The 16,465-nt window shown below is 43.7% G+C and overlaps 1 protein-coding gene across 1 annotated transcript; it reads right to left on the reverse strand.

The window, feature by feature from the left end:
• Positions 1–81: 81 nt before the first annotated feature.
• LOC105036181 (UDP-D-apiose/UDP-D-xylose synthase 2) lies at positions 82–5,227 on the reverse strand. The gene is made up of 9 exons (XM_010911942.4): positions 4,773–5,227; positions 4,510–4,602; positions 4,322–4,429; positions 1,335–1,449; positions 1,112–1,245; positions 938–1,039; positions 770–862; positions 550–685; positions 82–438 (listed from the first exon to the last, which is right to left on the reverse strand). Exons 1-9 carry the CDS (start codon positions 5,058–5,060, stop codon positions 323–325), a joined length of 1,185 nt encoding a protein of 394 aa, XP_010910244.1. The 5' UTR covers positions 5,061–5,227; the 3' UTR covers positions 82–322.
• Positions 5,228–16,465: the final 11,238 nt, after the last annotated feature.

The raw sequence follows: 16,465 nt of genomic DNA on the forward strand, positions 1-16,465 counted from the left end.
TATCATTACTGGATTGTAAACAAACCAGAAGCAATTGATGGATATTGTATACAATTTCGTAACCTACATACACATAAAACATGGAGCTAAACAAGAGTGGAATAAATGATGGCAGCAGTACAGAAAATCAGATCATCTTGTCTTTGCACTATGAATAGAGATAAGGAATCGAGGTAATAATACTTCATCACCTAACACCAGGAAAAAAAAACGCCAAAGAAACCTAAATGCATATGAGCACTTATAAAAGAATATCATAAGTGCACCCAAAGGATGCATAATCAGAACCAATTTTGGGACAACTGAACCAAGTTCCCTGATCTTAATTGGATGCAATGGGTTTTGCAATTGCCCTCTTGATGGCTTCTGCATATGTTCGGTGCTGGTAAGTCAACGTCGACTCCAGCAGATCCCACAGAGGAGTCTTCGGGTTCCAACCTGCATGAAAACATGGTCATCCACTGTACTTCTCTCAACTTATTTCAGAGGCAATATAAACTAGGGTGATCATGGGGCATGCAGCAGAAGTGCAACTGGGGGCTGACTTACCAAGTTGCTTGTTGATTATAGTCATATCTGGAATGCGCTTATCACTGTCATCATAACCTTCACCATAAAATTCCTTAGAGCTTACATCGATTGTTGGCTGCACAAGTGGTGGCTCTCCTGACACTTTCGCATACACCTGCAAGAGAAACTATAGATTAGGGCAAGAGGTGGAACAATATCCTCTAAATCATTAGCAAGCACAACTAGCGCCTTTAAGTACCTCTGTCATCATTTCAGCAAGTTGCCTTACAGTAACCTCATTATTAGGATTCCCCACATTAAAGATCTGACCATTTGCTCGATTAGGATTTTCCTAAAAGACAAAGTCAGGTAATTAATTTCAGAATATAAACACAAGGCAGAAAAGAGGGAAATAAAAATAACTCACAATCATTAAGAGAACAGCTTCAATGGCATCCTTGATGTACACAAAAGTTCTTTGGGACTGGCCACCATCAACAAGCTTAAGAGGCTCACCACGTAAAAGGTTCTGCATAATTTATCAAATCAGATTCTTGATGGCAAAAATAGTACAATTTATTTTCACAAGAGTGGTGCATACGTTACTAAAACATGCTAGAACCCTAGGAACACCCTCACTTGGACCATCAATTCCAGGTATAAAATCCATCCTTGGTCCAATCCAATTGAAAGGTCTTACAATGGTAAACTCAAGTCCATTTTCTGCACCTTCAGCTACAGATGTTCAAATGTAACATGAAACAGTCAGACAAAGAATAGTACAGGTGCATATCTGCAACTGCAATCCATAAAAATATGCTTACCATATATTAGCCTTTCAATGAGTTGCTTTGCACATGCATAAGACCATCTCTGTTTCTCAATAGGACCAAAAATGCATGGGGAGGCATCTTCTTTCAGCACATAAAAATTTGGATCCTATCCCAGCAACATATCGCTTTGTTAGAAAGTAAATAGAAGTGAATCAAGCAACATAAAAGTTAAGATAGTCATCTCAACCAAAATTAGTATTCATATGGCAATACAGTGCAACAATAACTAACAGAACACAGACAAAAACCTAGATAAGATTTACTAGAATATCAGCAGATATCATTCAATTAGTATGGATATGAAAAAGTATCATGTTTTAGTTGTTAAAAGTTCACAGAGGTTTATTATTTTCATCACAGTTTTGTTGCTGATCATCCATAAGTTGATTCACAACAAAATCTTAAGAAAAAAACTTGATAAATTCTTAAAACTAAATCAGGTAGAATAGACAAGTGAATAATTAACAAAGAACGTTGACTTAGAAGTTGGGCATCAAGATCAAATGAATAAAATAAGGTTTTAAATCCCGTGAGACGGGGCTATCCCGATTTTCTCATGGAACGAGACATGCCGCCATCCCACCCATCCTGACACTTGGGATAGAGAATGTTTCAAAACATCCCCATTAAAACGCTGAGATGCTAGCAGAATAGCCCTGTCCTACCACATAAGACGGTATCCCATCCCGATTGCACAGGACGTCCTACTGGGAGCTGAATCCTTGAAATAAAATGAGTATCCCAATACATGAGGTTCCCTCCACAATGAGGTCTGTGGAGGGTCAGATGTACATAGTGTTAACCCTATATGTGCAAAGGCTATTTTCATATCTCAAATCCATAACATCTAGGTCACAATGAAGCAATCTTACCATTACACCAAGGCCCACCCTCTCAGGATCAAATCAATAATGCAAAAATAAATAAATAAATAAATAAATGATTTGAGTGAGACCACCAAAAGTCTTAGCTATGACCTATTTTGACCAGAACATATAAATAAAGAAAAATGCTAGAATCATTAGCATTAACAATATAATTAAATGAGTATATCTAACTATGAATGAATATAATTTAATTATATAGTACATGTGAACATTTTCTATGTTGAACTCCATATTGTCCATAAGAAAATCAAGACAAATGCAAACATTATAAACAAATGTCCTTCATCTTCTAGATCTGGAATATCGCAAGGATGTGAAATTGTAAATAAGCATATAACTTTCTTGCAATGTTCAACCATCTCTTATTAGAAAATGAATATAGTATTTATAAAAAACTGAATAGATATAACAAAATAAGCAACAATTCAAAATGGAAATGAGTTAGTTACATGCTCATTGCAAGCAGAGTTGGCTCCCCACCGGAACTTTGAAATATGCAAAGTGTGCTGCACACGGCATGGTCCTATTGGACATCTAACACATTTCTAGGCTTGATGGGTGGTCGATGTTATATAATAGATGATCACATTGTCAAATAATTAACATCAAATCTAGTCTCTTTCTCTTCGAAAGCCTAATTTGTGTCATACCATGATGAATATCCGAGGCAATAATGGTTTAGTAAGGTCTAGCAACAAGACATCAATGTGACATAAGGAAATAAGAACTTGTGATGTAAATTATGAGAACAAATATTATGATGAAAGTACTATCACTGATTCAATTTCATTTGGTCCTTAGCTGCCTAATCAAGAGCAGATGCAGGTGCACGTGTATAAGCATATATGCTAAAAATACTTTCGAGTAAGACAGCATTTAGAAAGTGATTGCAGGTTCCAGTTTTCGAGAATTCTCAGAAACAGTTGCTTAATTCAAAGCAGTTCCTCACTACTGAGGTTTGGAAGATCCAAAAGTCCTAGTGAAGGTTTAACTAGATTGGCAAGTTCTAAGAGCGTGTCAAAGAGATGCGTACAAGATGGGGCTGGACTTCAATGGACAAAGCAACAAAGCTGGAAATGTGTCATGAAAACTAAAAGGGGCTCTGACAGTGAAAATGACAGGGTAGGATAGGACTAAAACGGTGGCCATCCAAACAAGCATCTCTCAGTTTTGGGAAAACAAGAGACCTTTGCTCTCCATTGGGCTAAAATAGGTCCACATCTTTTAGGTCAGAAGAAACAAGGAGTTTCAGTCCTTTTATTCAGGCCTTGACCATTGCCTTGGATGCTAGGACCAGGCTTAACAGCATAATAACCCACTTGCATTTAAACCGGTACAAACCATAACTGAGTTAGATCAAAATCACATTATGGACCAGCCCTTGTCAGAATGAGAAATAAGTCTATTTTCAACAAATTTAACCTCGTGGAGGTTTGAATCCAATCAATGAGACTAAATGTTGGAGACCTATGAAAAACCATTGGCTACTAAAACATCCTCAAGAAAATTAGCAATCTCCACATGTTTCTAAATAGTCTGTTGGGAAAGTCTTACATAAATGCAGATTTTTCAGAAGGATTTGAATCAGCACATAGTAAGGCCCCCCTGAACTAACGAGTAAGGAACGAACAAAGCTTGTAAAGTTGCAGATTCTTACAAGGCCATGCATCTGTTGCTTTGATATATGGTTCTATTTCAAGAATGCCTATAATCCCCATTGCAGAGGCCAACTCCAAGGTGCAACACCTGAGTTCATTAAGGACCTGTTAGGGTAATCCAGCAGGATAGGGCTGGATTTCCTGCTGGATTCATGGATAGGGCAGTCTATCTGGGTATGGCCCATATTAATCCAACAACCTGCTGCATTTTTCCCATTATATGCTAAAGGAAACAACATCAATTCCATTCAATTATAAGGAGAAAAACATATGCCTGTAAGTACTGATGATCCCTCATATACCAGCTTAAGAGACAGAACAGAGGCTCCGAGTCAGGACACCAACAGAAATCAATGCCATGTCACAGAAAGAACTATTTCTTTAAAGATGAGAGATGAAAGCGACAGACAACGATGCGCCAAAAAAAAAAAACCTGTCGCAGCGGGTTGTCCTTCGGGAGGAAGGACCCAATCGTCTTCCCATACACCTCACAAGTCGAGAAGTGAATAAGCCGCTTGCCATTCTCCGAGCAATACTTAACCTGCACCATTTCCATTGCCAGATCCACATTCGGAACAAAGAAAATTAATGGAACATGAACCTTGGAACAACAAAGCTTACCACCGGAAGGGCGTCGATGAAATTACTGTATATGGTATCGAGAGGGCGGGTGTTGTAGTCCGCCGGCGTGCAGATTGCCGCCAGATTGATAGTCTACTTGCAAGAAGCGAAAAAAATCTATATAAGATCTTAGAATGGGTAAGTTCTTTAAGAAAATATGAGGAAATAAAACCCGAGATCCAGATCTAAAGCAGCATTAATGCAGAGAAGCCAAAGGAAGGTAAAGAAACGAGAAACGAGAGAAAAGTGAGAGAAGTTCGAACCAGATCGGACATCTTGATCAGGCCTTCAAGGCGGGAGTCGTTCTTGATGTTGAGGCGGTGGAACTGGATCCGGCCATCCCAGGGGTGGCGGCCACCGTGCTGCTCCTGCGGCAGGGGGTCAAGGAGGTGTTTGATCTTGTCATTGTAGACGTCGACGGCGAGCACCGTGTGGGGGGTCTCGGCCATGAGCTTCTCGCAGAGGTGGGAGCCGATGAACCCCCCGGCCCCAATCATGCAGATGGTCATCGGCTTGATGGGGTTTCCGTCGAGATCCAACCTCGTCGCCATCGCTATCTCACCGAATCTCACCCAAATCCCTTCCCTTTACTACACCGTTCGTTCGACGGATCGAATTCTGGCTGGCAGGCACTCTATAATAATACACCCGCAACAGCAACAGAGGAAGCGGGTTGAGGCGGATCACGGAAAGAGAGGAGGAGAGGGATGTGAGTGGCGAGGCGAAGCGACGCGAGGCAGATCGGGCACGTGCGGGAATGCCCGGCAGGGAGAAGCGGTGCGTTCGTGGCAGATCGGGCACGTGCGGAGATGCCAAAGTCGGTGTGCGCGTGGGAAACGGAGGGCGGTTCCCCTGCCAGGGGGCTCCACCATGTGGACGAAATGTGGTTCGCAAACGGGATGGTCCATGGGGACCCACACGGAGGATGGAGACGCGGGAGGTGGGGAATAACTATTGCTTCAAGTTTTGTATCAGCGAGGAACACGGCTGCGGATGAATTGTATTAGACTGGGGATCCTCGGCCCCAATTTTTTTTTTTTCGGTAGAATGACTCCGATCCTTCTTGATTCCATATCCTAGTCATGATTTTGAACTCAGATTTAACCCTTTTGCTAATTAGGTCAAGTTAAGTCAGGTTCATGGTAAGAAATTTAAACCCAGCGTGTCCATCAGGACTGTACTATGATTCGAACCCAACCCAAAATGTTTGGATTCTGATCAGGATATGGGTCAACATGGATTTGCAATTCAAATGAAACATCCAGCTATCCATCGTAGCTAACATATAATAATTGATAATTAAAATAGAAAATTACTATAAAATTTTAAATAAAACTTGTTGCTCCTGATCTCTCCGTCTGAGGTCGAATGCCGAGGTAGAGATGGTTGGGGTAAGACCGCTGCTGGAGCTCTAGTCGAATATCTGCAAAAAGTCCACACCTGAATATTCTCTGATGAAAATCCTCTGATGCTCAAGTCAGAAGATAAAGAACAATGAGAGGGACAGAGCGAGGAGTGAAAAATTTATTTTGAGAATCCCAAAACCTCTTTATTTATAGGAGAGGAGTCAGAGTCGTAAACATCTCAGAGTCATAATTATTTTCTGGATTTGGAGTGCAGATTGATTTGGAAAGATTATTTCCTTTTATAGGAGACAATCATAGAGAAATTCTTCTTTATTTGAATTTTTTTAATTTGAGACAAAGAAAAGCGGATCTGATGGCTGGGAGCTTAGCTCAGCTACGAATGAGCTAAAATAGATCATCCAGAGCCGAGATTCTGGAGACCATGGGGTGCACGTTGACCTTAGGTGATTTGGGATTAGTTGGCCATGGACGAGCTATAGTAGGTCGTCCTAGGGCGAGGTGAACCAAGCATAGGTTGAGGAATGGGAACTGCTGCTAACTCAATGAGATGTATTTAGCGGCCTTCATGTCTATCACATGCTCGTGATCTATCAGGCATTCATTGTTGGGTTCCGAAGATGCAGCAGAAGGGTTAGGTGTTTAAAATTTTCATTCAAAATACCTGATGCATCGGAAACCCTAATGTCCAAAAATTCTTGACTATATCAATCAAAATATAATTGAATTAAACTTGGATAAAAAGAATATTTGTAGTGCTAATCTAAATTTTCACGAGGCGTCTAAATGTCCACCTTCCAATGGTGATCCATACAAAAATTGAACCAAAGACAGCGCTCTTCCTTCACCTTACTTCAAGAGTTCTAGTCCCTAGAACTCGACTAGCCACGTACCGATCAGGTTTCTTCAAAATTCTCGACCCTCTTAGATCTTTCTCTGAACTTCTGATTTTCCTTCTTTAGGACCCTTACAACTCTTGTTTAGACCAGATAAGGCTTTGTCTTAAATTTCAAAGCTTTATCTAAGATAGGTTGTAAGAAAGAAGGGAGAGCAATCGGAGAGAAATTGAAAATTTTTCTGAATGCATCAGACACCCAACTGTTGGATTTGTATCCTAGAAGCCAATTGTTGGCTGACACATTATGTATTTCCAAAGCCTAAATTTATACTTGTAATACTTTCATTATAAATAAAGGGCTTTTTCTTTTCAATCATGCTTATGTGTCCATGATTTGTTTTAGAAATTAACAAAGATGATTTTTGTATATTCTTAAAGAGTTAAGAATTTGAGACATACATTAATTAGTGGTTAGTTTTTAAATGCTTCCGATCAAGGAATCATCACGGAGGATAGTGATCAATCCATTTGAAATCGGTGCACGGTTCACCTTCTTTGTAGGCAGATGAGTCTTGAGTCTGTGGTGTAGAGATACTGGGATGAAGGTGCAGATGGTTGTTAGAGAACAACTTGCACTGAGCGTGACCAACACAAAAGCCACATGGATGTCTACTCACTCGTCAGTGATCTTCTCGATGCTGCAGTGGTATGAGTGGTCCTTTGACCTGTGATAATATTTGCTATTCGCAGCGAGGCTACTGAGTTTGACTACACGTTTTCTTGATCTCTAGCCATTCGAATCCTTGTTGTGTATGTTGGCTTCAGTAGGTTTAGGTTCGCTGTTTGGAGTAAGATGCACCTAGATGGAATTTATCGACCTTGGTAGAAAAAAAGAAGTCTTATATGATTTATGAGATCAAGTTCAGAAAGTTTTTGGCCAAAGCAAGTATGAATACTGAAAAAGAGTTTTCATAGAATTCACAAATAAACTCGAGTCAAGCCAACGTTCAGGAACCTCTCGCCTTCATCAAATCTCCTACTGACCTGCAGACCCTACATCGAATTACAGATATAATAAGGACTTTCGGTATTCAATACCCAGACAGTAGTATCACAAATGGAAAAGTTGCAAGGTATTATCATATAATTACCTTGCTTCTTCTTTGGCCTGTTCGGATCCAGGGAGGCAATGTATAGAGGATAGTTCCTCTTCCAGTGCTCCTGCTTCTTGCAAAAGAAGCACTCCGCCTGGCTCTGATCGGGCTTGCGCTTCTTGGTCTGACCCTGTACAGATGTCCCAGCATGCGGCTGCACCTTCTTATTCTTCTTTTTCTTATTCTTCTTTCTTTTTTTAAAGGGTCGACGATCAGAAGAAGACCCTCCCACAACATTCACCGACTCCTTATGAGCTGTTGATCCTTCTTAAAGTTCTGTAGCAACCCCAACAAGTCGTGATAGTTTATTGCAGGCTTTATCATCCGAAAATACGTAAGAAGGGGAGGAAAGACTGTTGGAGCACGATCCCGGCTCCTCCCACGGACCTTGGGTGCAGCGAAACCAGCAACGAACAAATTGAAGACTTTTAGACTCAATCTAAGGCCCTTGACGAAATCAGCCTGGTTGCTGTCTTCTTCGTCAGCCTTTCATTCCAGATAAAGAACGCCTCTGAAATCACCTCTAAAAAATCTAAGATCTGGTACCCAACCAGATCAGACCTGGATCGAGGTCTTCCAATTTGTAGTCTGAATCGGAGCATTCTAGATAGAGAAGAAGATAGATGGAGACAGACCTTGCAGATCTGTCCTGCTGCAGCCTTTCCTGTGGTCTGTTGATGGAGATCTCTCCCGCTCCTCAAACGACCTCAGATCAACTCTAGATCTGAGAGGGACTTGTATCAACCTCTTTGCAAGAGATTTCAGGTCCTGAACCTGATGCTTGGGTGGCTGCAAGAGAGGGAGAAGAGAGAGAGTCGGCGGCTGCAAGGGGGAAGGGGCTAGCGCCTCCTTGCTTTTCTTTCCTTTTATGGACCTGGCGGCAAGAAACCCTAGGGTTTCTTGCTCTTGGGGTGTGGAGAATGGCTGGAGAGAGACGGAGAAGAGAGAGAAAGACTTGAGAGAAAGAGTCTTGTATTTCCTTGGCTTAATCAAACCTATACACAGTACATGTATATATAAACATAGAGTCAAGTGACCCAAATCCAAAACTCTCTTGACTAACTCTATGGGAGATTAGGTTAACCCAAGCCCATGTACACCCATGACTCGACCTAATCTCACCTATCCTGGGTCCAGACCTGGTCCATAAAGAGTTGGTCCCTTGAGGCCCACATAACCTAGACCTCAAGAACCCGAAAGGCCCACAGCCTTTCAACCTAGGGCCCAACTAGCCCTAGAGCCTCCATGAAGCCCTCATGAATGATGGACCTTGGCCTTAGCCTTGGTCCCCTGGGCCTTGGGTACACCACCTGGATCACAACAATCTCCACCTTGGTGTCCCAAGGCCTCAACCAGCTCCACTCTGTCCATCAGCCGCATCAGCTCAACACATCTTTGAAAGCTGTCCTATGGAAGTACCTTCATAAGTGCATCAGCTGGGTTCTCTTTGGTGTGTACCTTTACCAGCTTCACCTCACCATCCTCCACAAGCTCCCTGATCCGATGATACCGAATGTCGATGTGCTTTATCCTTGCATGATAGACTGAGTTCTGTGCTAATAGGAGTGCACTCTGGCTGTCACAGTGCACTCTAATGACCTCCTGAGTAAGGCCCATCTCCGTCAACAAATCCTTCAGCCAAATTGCCTCCTTAGCTGCTTCTGTCAGCCAGATGTATTCCGTCTCTGTAGTGGATAGGGCCGTGATAGGCTGCAGACTCGATCTCCAAGAAATAGGACCTCCATACAGGCTAAAGATGAAGTCTGTCGTAGACCTCCGGGTATCCACATCTCCACCGAAGTCTGCATCTACATAACCGTCAATCAGCCCCTGAGCCTCCCTGGACATGTCAGAGTATCCCACTGCACCTCCTCGCTGTCCGTAGCAGATGCCAACTCCAACTAAACCCGTCAGGTATCTGAATATCTACTTCAGAGCTCTCCAGTGCTCCCTGCTAGGCTGCGCCATGAACCTGCTAACCTGACTCACTGCATGAGCGATGTCTGGCCTACAACAGACCATCACATACATCAAGCTCCCAACTCCTGAAGCATAAGGGACCTTCTCCATCTCCTGAGCCTCCACCTCAGTCTGTGGCGCCATGGTCTTCGAGAGTCTGAAGTGACCGGCAAGTGACAGCTTCGCCGACTTTGCTCCCTTCATCCTGAACCTCTCTAAGACCTTCTATATGTAGCCCCCCTGAGATAGATGCAACACCCTCTGGGCTCAGTCTCTGAAAATCTTCATGCCTAGGATCTTCCTTGCAGGGCCTAAATCCTTCATCTCAAACTCCTGAGATAAGGATGCCTTCAGATCCTGCACAACCTTCCTACTCTTGCATGCTATAAGCATGTCATCCACATACAAGAGTAGGAACAACCTAGAACCATTCTCAAGAGACTGAACATAAACATAGGGATCAAACTCATACCTGGAAAGTCCAATGCTGCGCACATAGGAGTCGAACTGCTTGTACCATTGCCTCGACAACTGCTTCAGCCCGTACAGCGACTTCTACAGCAAACAAATCTTTCCCTCTGATCCTGGATCCCTGAAATCGAGTGGCTGCTCCATGTAAATCCTTTCCTCCAAATGCCCATGGAGGAACGCCGTCTTGACATCCATCTGCTCCAGCTCTAAATCCTGAGCTGCTACAATGCTCAGCAACACTCTGATGGAAGTATGTCTGATGATGGGAGAGAAGACCTCGCTGAAGTCGATGCCTTCCTTCTGGGAGTATCCCTTGGCCACTAACCTCACCTTGAATCTTATACCTCCATGCTCTGAAGGCCCTTCCTTACGACTGTAGACCCATTTGCAGCCAATGGGCCTCTTCTCCTGTGGCAACTACACCAATCGCCACGTCTGGTTCTGGTGGAGAGACTGCATCTCCTCGGACATCGTCTGGACCCACCGCTCTCTGTCCTGGCTCTTAATAGCCTCCTGATACGTATATGGGTCTCCATTCACTATCACCAGGGCATATGACAGCATCTCCTCGAAGCCATATCGGTCCGGTTGCTTGATGGTCCTCTTGGGCTTGTGTAGGGCAACACCGATATCAGTCCTCGATTCAGCTCGCTCCTGCTGGACCTCTCCACCTCGATCATCCATTCGAGTCCTCTCCACCTGTGGAGACACCTTAGGTAGGTGCTCCACTTGAATGTCATGTCCTCCAGTAGTACCTACAAGAGGCAAAATCAAAGAGGTAAGCTGTCCAGCAGCACCCTGCTGGACCTTCTCCTGCTCCTACTGCTCCTCCATGCCTGCTCGCCTCCGTAGGACTAACTCCTCATCAAAAGTCACATTTCGACTAATGATGACTTCTTTTCCAAGGGATCCCACAGCCTGTATCCCTTGACTCCTCGCGGATAGCCTAGAAACACCATCTTGCATGATCTGGCATCTAGCTTGCTCCGCTCACCAGCTCCAATGTGCACATAGGCCGTGCACCCAAATACCCATAGATGGCCCAGCCCAACTGTCTTCCCAGACCACATCTCCTCTAGAAGCCTGCCATTCAACCTGGTGTGAGGTGACCGATTGACCAAGTAACCCGCTGCGTCTACTGTGTCAACCCAGAACTCTTTTGGAAGCCCTGTCTGCAGCCTCATGCATCGTGCCTTTTCCAGAAGTATTCTGTTCATCCTCTCGGCCACCCCATTCTGCTGTGGAGTCCCCTTAACTGAGAAGTGTCTCCTGATCCCACACTCCTCACAGTAGTCCTGAAACTCTCTGCTGGTGTACTCTCGTCATTGTCTGACCTCAGACACTTCACGCTCCTCCCTTGCTCCTTCTCCACCTCAGCTCTCCAAATCTTGAACTTGGTGAAGACCTCTGAGTTCTCTCTCATGAAGTAAATCCAGAGTTTTCTTGAGAAATCATCAATCAGGGTCATGAAGTATCTGGCTCCATTTCTAGCTAAAACTGGGGCTGGTCCCCACACATCTATGTGTACTAACTCCAGAGGGGCTGCACTGCGGGCTATACTGATATTGAACTGAACTCTCCTCTACTTTCCCATCTGGCAAGGCTCACAGATCTCCCCTGTAGCACCATCCTCCAGATCAGAGATGAGTCCTCTCCTGCTCAACTCCCTCAGCCCTTGTCACCCATGTGGCCTAGGCGGTAGTGCCACATCCTGTAAGCCCCCTCTGGTCCTGTGCTGCAGCTGCTGCATCAGACTCTCCGGTCATCACAGATCCCTCCATGCGATAGAGGTTATTGTCCAACCTCCTGCCTCTCATCACTACCATAGCTCCATTGGAGATGTTCAGTACTCCGCTTCTAGCCCTACTGCTGAAGCTGTATCCACTGCGCTCCAAGTAGCCAAGTGACACCAGATTCTTTTCCAGCTTTGGGATATGCTTTACATTTATCAATGTCCTCACAATCCCATCAAACATCCTCATCCTGACTGTTCCTATCCCAGTCACATTGCAAGGATGATTGTCGCCTAGAGTCACTGATCCCTCATCTGTCTTGGTGTATGTCGCAAACCAAGACCTGTGTGGTGTGTAGTGATGTGAGCACGCAGAGTCTAGTGTCCACTCCTCTGTGTAATGCCTGTGACCATCTGATACCACAAGTAGATCATCCTCCACCTGCTGCCCAGCAACTGCACTCACTGATTCTGAGCCACTTCTTTCTTCCTTCTTGCTCTTCCATGGTGGACATTCTCGCTTGAAGTGCCCGAACTCGTTGCACTTGAAGCATTTCATCTCTTTCTTTCCCTTCCTGGACTTGGACCGCCCCCTGGACTTGCTTCTGCCTCTGCCTCTACCTGTCCTCTCCCCTACTGCCAAATCCTCCTGGGGAGCCCGATCTCTGGTCAACTTTTTCCTCTGCTCATTAGACCTCAGCACCGAGACCATGTCCTCATATTCCAGAGTCTCCTTGCCGTAGAGCAGTGTAGTCACCAAAGAGTTATATGATCCTGGTAGTGAACACAAAAGCAACAGAGACTTATCCTCCTCATCCAGCTTCACCCCGATATTCATCAACTCCGTGCACAACTGGTCGAACCTCTGAATGTGGCCAATCACATCAGATCCCTTCTGCATCCGAAGACTGTACAATCTCTTCTTCAGCATCAGCTTGTTGCACATATTCTTTCCCATATACATGGTGTGCAACTTCGACCAAAGGCCCTTCGGGGTCTTTTCTTCCAGCACCGAATACAACGCCGCATCCGCCAAACATCCTCTGATCATCGAGCATGCTTTCTTCTCCAACGATGCCCACTGTCTATCTGTCATTCCCTCAGGCTTCTCATCCAAAGTCTGATCCAGATCTGCTTGCACCAGAAGATCCTCCACCCTGATTTTCCACATGGAAAAATTTTTTTTGCCATCAAACTTCTCGACATCAACCTTCATATTGCTGCCCATGACTGGATTCAAGCCAAACAACAATATAAAATCAAGAAGTGTAGAATATACCTTGATGGTACCTTGCTGAAAATTTTTAGCACTTGAGATCTTCAACTTCTCATGCTTAGAACTGCTTCCTCACCACCGTGGCTCTGATACCAACTATTGGAGCATGATCCTGGCTTCTCCCAAGACCTTGGGAGCAGCAGAACTAGCAACGAATAGATTGGAGACTTCTGGACTCGATCTAAGGCCCTTGACGAAATCAGCCTGGTTGCTGTCTTCTTCGTCAGCCTTTCATTCCAGATGAAGAACACCTCTGAAATCACCTCTAAAAAATCCAAGATCTGGTACCCAACCAGATCAGATCTGGACCAAGGTCTTTCAATTTATAGATCTTGAATCAGAGTATTCTAGATAGGAAAGAAGATAGATGGAGACAGACTTTGCAGATCTGTCCTGCTGCAGCCTTTCCTATGGATCTGTTGATGGAGATCTCTCCCGCACCTCAAACGACCTCAGATCAACTCCAAATCTGAGAAGGACTTATATCAACCTCTTTGAAAGAGATTCTAAGTCCTAGACCTAATGCTTGGATGGCTGTAAGAGAGGGAGAAGAGAGAGAGTCGGTGGCTGCAAGGGGGAAGGGGCTAGCGCCTCCTTGCTTTTCTTTCCTTTTATGGACCTGGCGGCAAGAAACCCTAGGGTTTCTTGCTCCTGGGGCATGGAGAATGGCTGGAGAGAGAGGGAGAAGAGAGAGAGAGATTTGGGAGAAAGAGTCTTGTATTTTCTTGGCTTAATCAAACCTATACACAGTACATATATATATAAACACAGGGTCAAGTGACCCAAACCCAAAACTCCCTTGACCAACTCTATGGGAGATTAGGTTAACCCAAGCCCATGTACACCCATGACTCGACCTAATCTCACCTATTCTGGGCCCAGACCTAGCCCATAAAGAGTTGGTCCCTTGAGGCCCACATAACCTAGACCTCAAGAACCCGAAAGGCCCACAGCCTTTCAACCTAGGGCCCAACTAGCCCTAGAGCCTCCATGAAGCCCTCATGAATGATGGACCTTGGCCTTAGCCTTGGTCCCCTGGGCCTTGGGCACACCACCTGGATCACAACAAGGACTTGGGCAAAGAATTAAGGATCGCATCCTTAGCGAGCTGCTCGTGCAAGGAAAAGCCCAGTTTACTTAGGCGCTCAATTATTTCGATCATGTACAGTACATGATTAGTGACTGAGGCCCCATCCCTCATCCGAGCATTGAAAATGACACAATTAGTTTTGTGCCTTTCAACATCGTCAGGCATGCCAAAGGAGTCATTTAACATTTGAAGCATCTCCTGCGGCTGGGCATTCTCAAACCTGCGGCTGAACTCATCATTCATTATCGCCAGCATTATGCATCGAATGGTGGTACGATCATTGAGCCACTTCTGGTAAGTATCTCGGACCATCCCTCTAGCATTCGGGGCTGGCTCCTCAGATGTCGGATCTATTACTACATAAAAGATCCATTCATGCTCAAGGATGATTTTCAATTTTCGATACCAGCTATCGAAATTAGGTCCCATGAGCTTGTCATTATCTAATAATGATCGGAGCGATAGGGTAGTGGCCATAGCTGCATAAAAGAAAATCAGACCTTTATTAGTACATAAATTATTAATACTAAAGACTTAGACTTTACTCTAAAGTTTCTTCCAGTATTTTTACGAACTGGTAGCCTTAACCTCCAATTCGAAAAATTACTTTAATTTCTTAGTGGATACTAGAATTCACACAGACCACACACGAGTCCAACTTTGGTTGGTCAACCCATGTGCATCTATGGATAGGTTCATAACCAGTTATTTCTCTAAACAACTTCTAGTAATTAATTTTGCCCCAGAACCTAATCAGTAGGCTTTGGCCTCCACTGAAAAGATCTGGTTAGGTCCAACCATTAACATGATTTGATTTGGTGAATCTGACTAATAAATGATCAGGTCCGACTTTGGCCGGCCAACCTGACCACCATCATGAAAGACTCAACCAAATTATCATATTATGAATGATAATTCCATTAGTCAATAAGCACCAGGTCTTTGGGCCTCTAATGATTATTAAACTAATGGACTCATTATCACTTATTTAATGGGAGGCTATGACTTAGTTATCACTATAACTTAATCATTTTAGGGACCTAATAATTTTTGAGGATTTTATTAAAGGATAGAAGAGAAGAATTAACCAGTCAATTTCAATCCTCCCACTGACTTCAGCAAGTCAGATTAAAAAGAATTTAATTAAAACCGACATTAGGAGCACCTAAATCAGTCACACTGATTTACCTAATGACATGGGTGTGCCCTAATCACCAAGTGATCTAATCAAAATCTAATTCATCAGGTTGGCCAGGTAAGTGAGATCAGTGGTGAGGATATGCCATTAACTCGTCAGAGATCGAATCAATGCGAGTAGCTCCCACTTAAAAATAACTGGTCAGACTGTCGAACTTACCTTAGACACCAACCGATTCATTAATTTTAATTTGATCAACTTAGTAAATAGGGTTCCACCGCGTAGCTATGAATTAAGTCCATCTTGGTCTAGTTAAAGACATGGACCCATTCAACTACAACTATTGGAGTTGAGTCTAGAGTGTCCTTGACCTAATCTAATTCAACTTTTGATTAGATTTGTTGCTCCTAGATTGATTTTGATGACTACAAAACAGTTGGAAGGGATACAAATAATTTTTATGTGAAAAAGACCTTATGCTCTACAGGGGCAAAATCGTAATTTCATCAAAACTCTAATTTGATAGCATCATCGTGTAGAACAAATGATATGTAATCTATTGGTGAAAGTTTATGGTTTTTGGACTTATATTTTTGAGTTATGAAGGTTTGAAGTTCATGAGTCGACTCATGAGTCAACTCATGAAACTATGAGCTGATTGGCAGCAAAGATTAGCCATGGCACGCTGATTTTCTGGCTTGGCATGACCTGTGAGTCGACTCATGAGTCGACCCACAAGGCATGAGTCGACTCATGAGTTGACTTCTGCTGTTTTGGGCCAAGAAAATCCAGAAACCAAATCTCTGGACTTTGCAACAGAGGTCGACTCATGAGTCGACCCTGAGGCATGAGTCGACTCATATGACTCATATGACGGATTTGCCTGTAACGGCTAGTTTTTGGCCAGATTTGGTTGCTTTTTAATGCTGCTTTT

The sequence above is a fragment of the Elaeis guineensis genome, chromosome 7, assembly GCF_000442705.2.
Source record: "Elaeis guineensis isolate ETL-2024a chromosome 7, EG11, whole genome shotgun sequence".
Classification (NCBI taxonomy): domain Eukaryota; kingdom Viridiplantae; phylum Streptophyta; class Magnoliopsida; order Arecales; family Arecaceae; genus Elaeis; species Elaeis guineensis.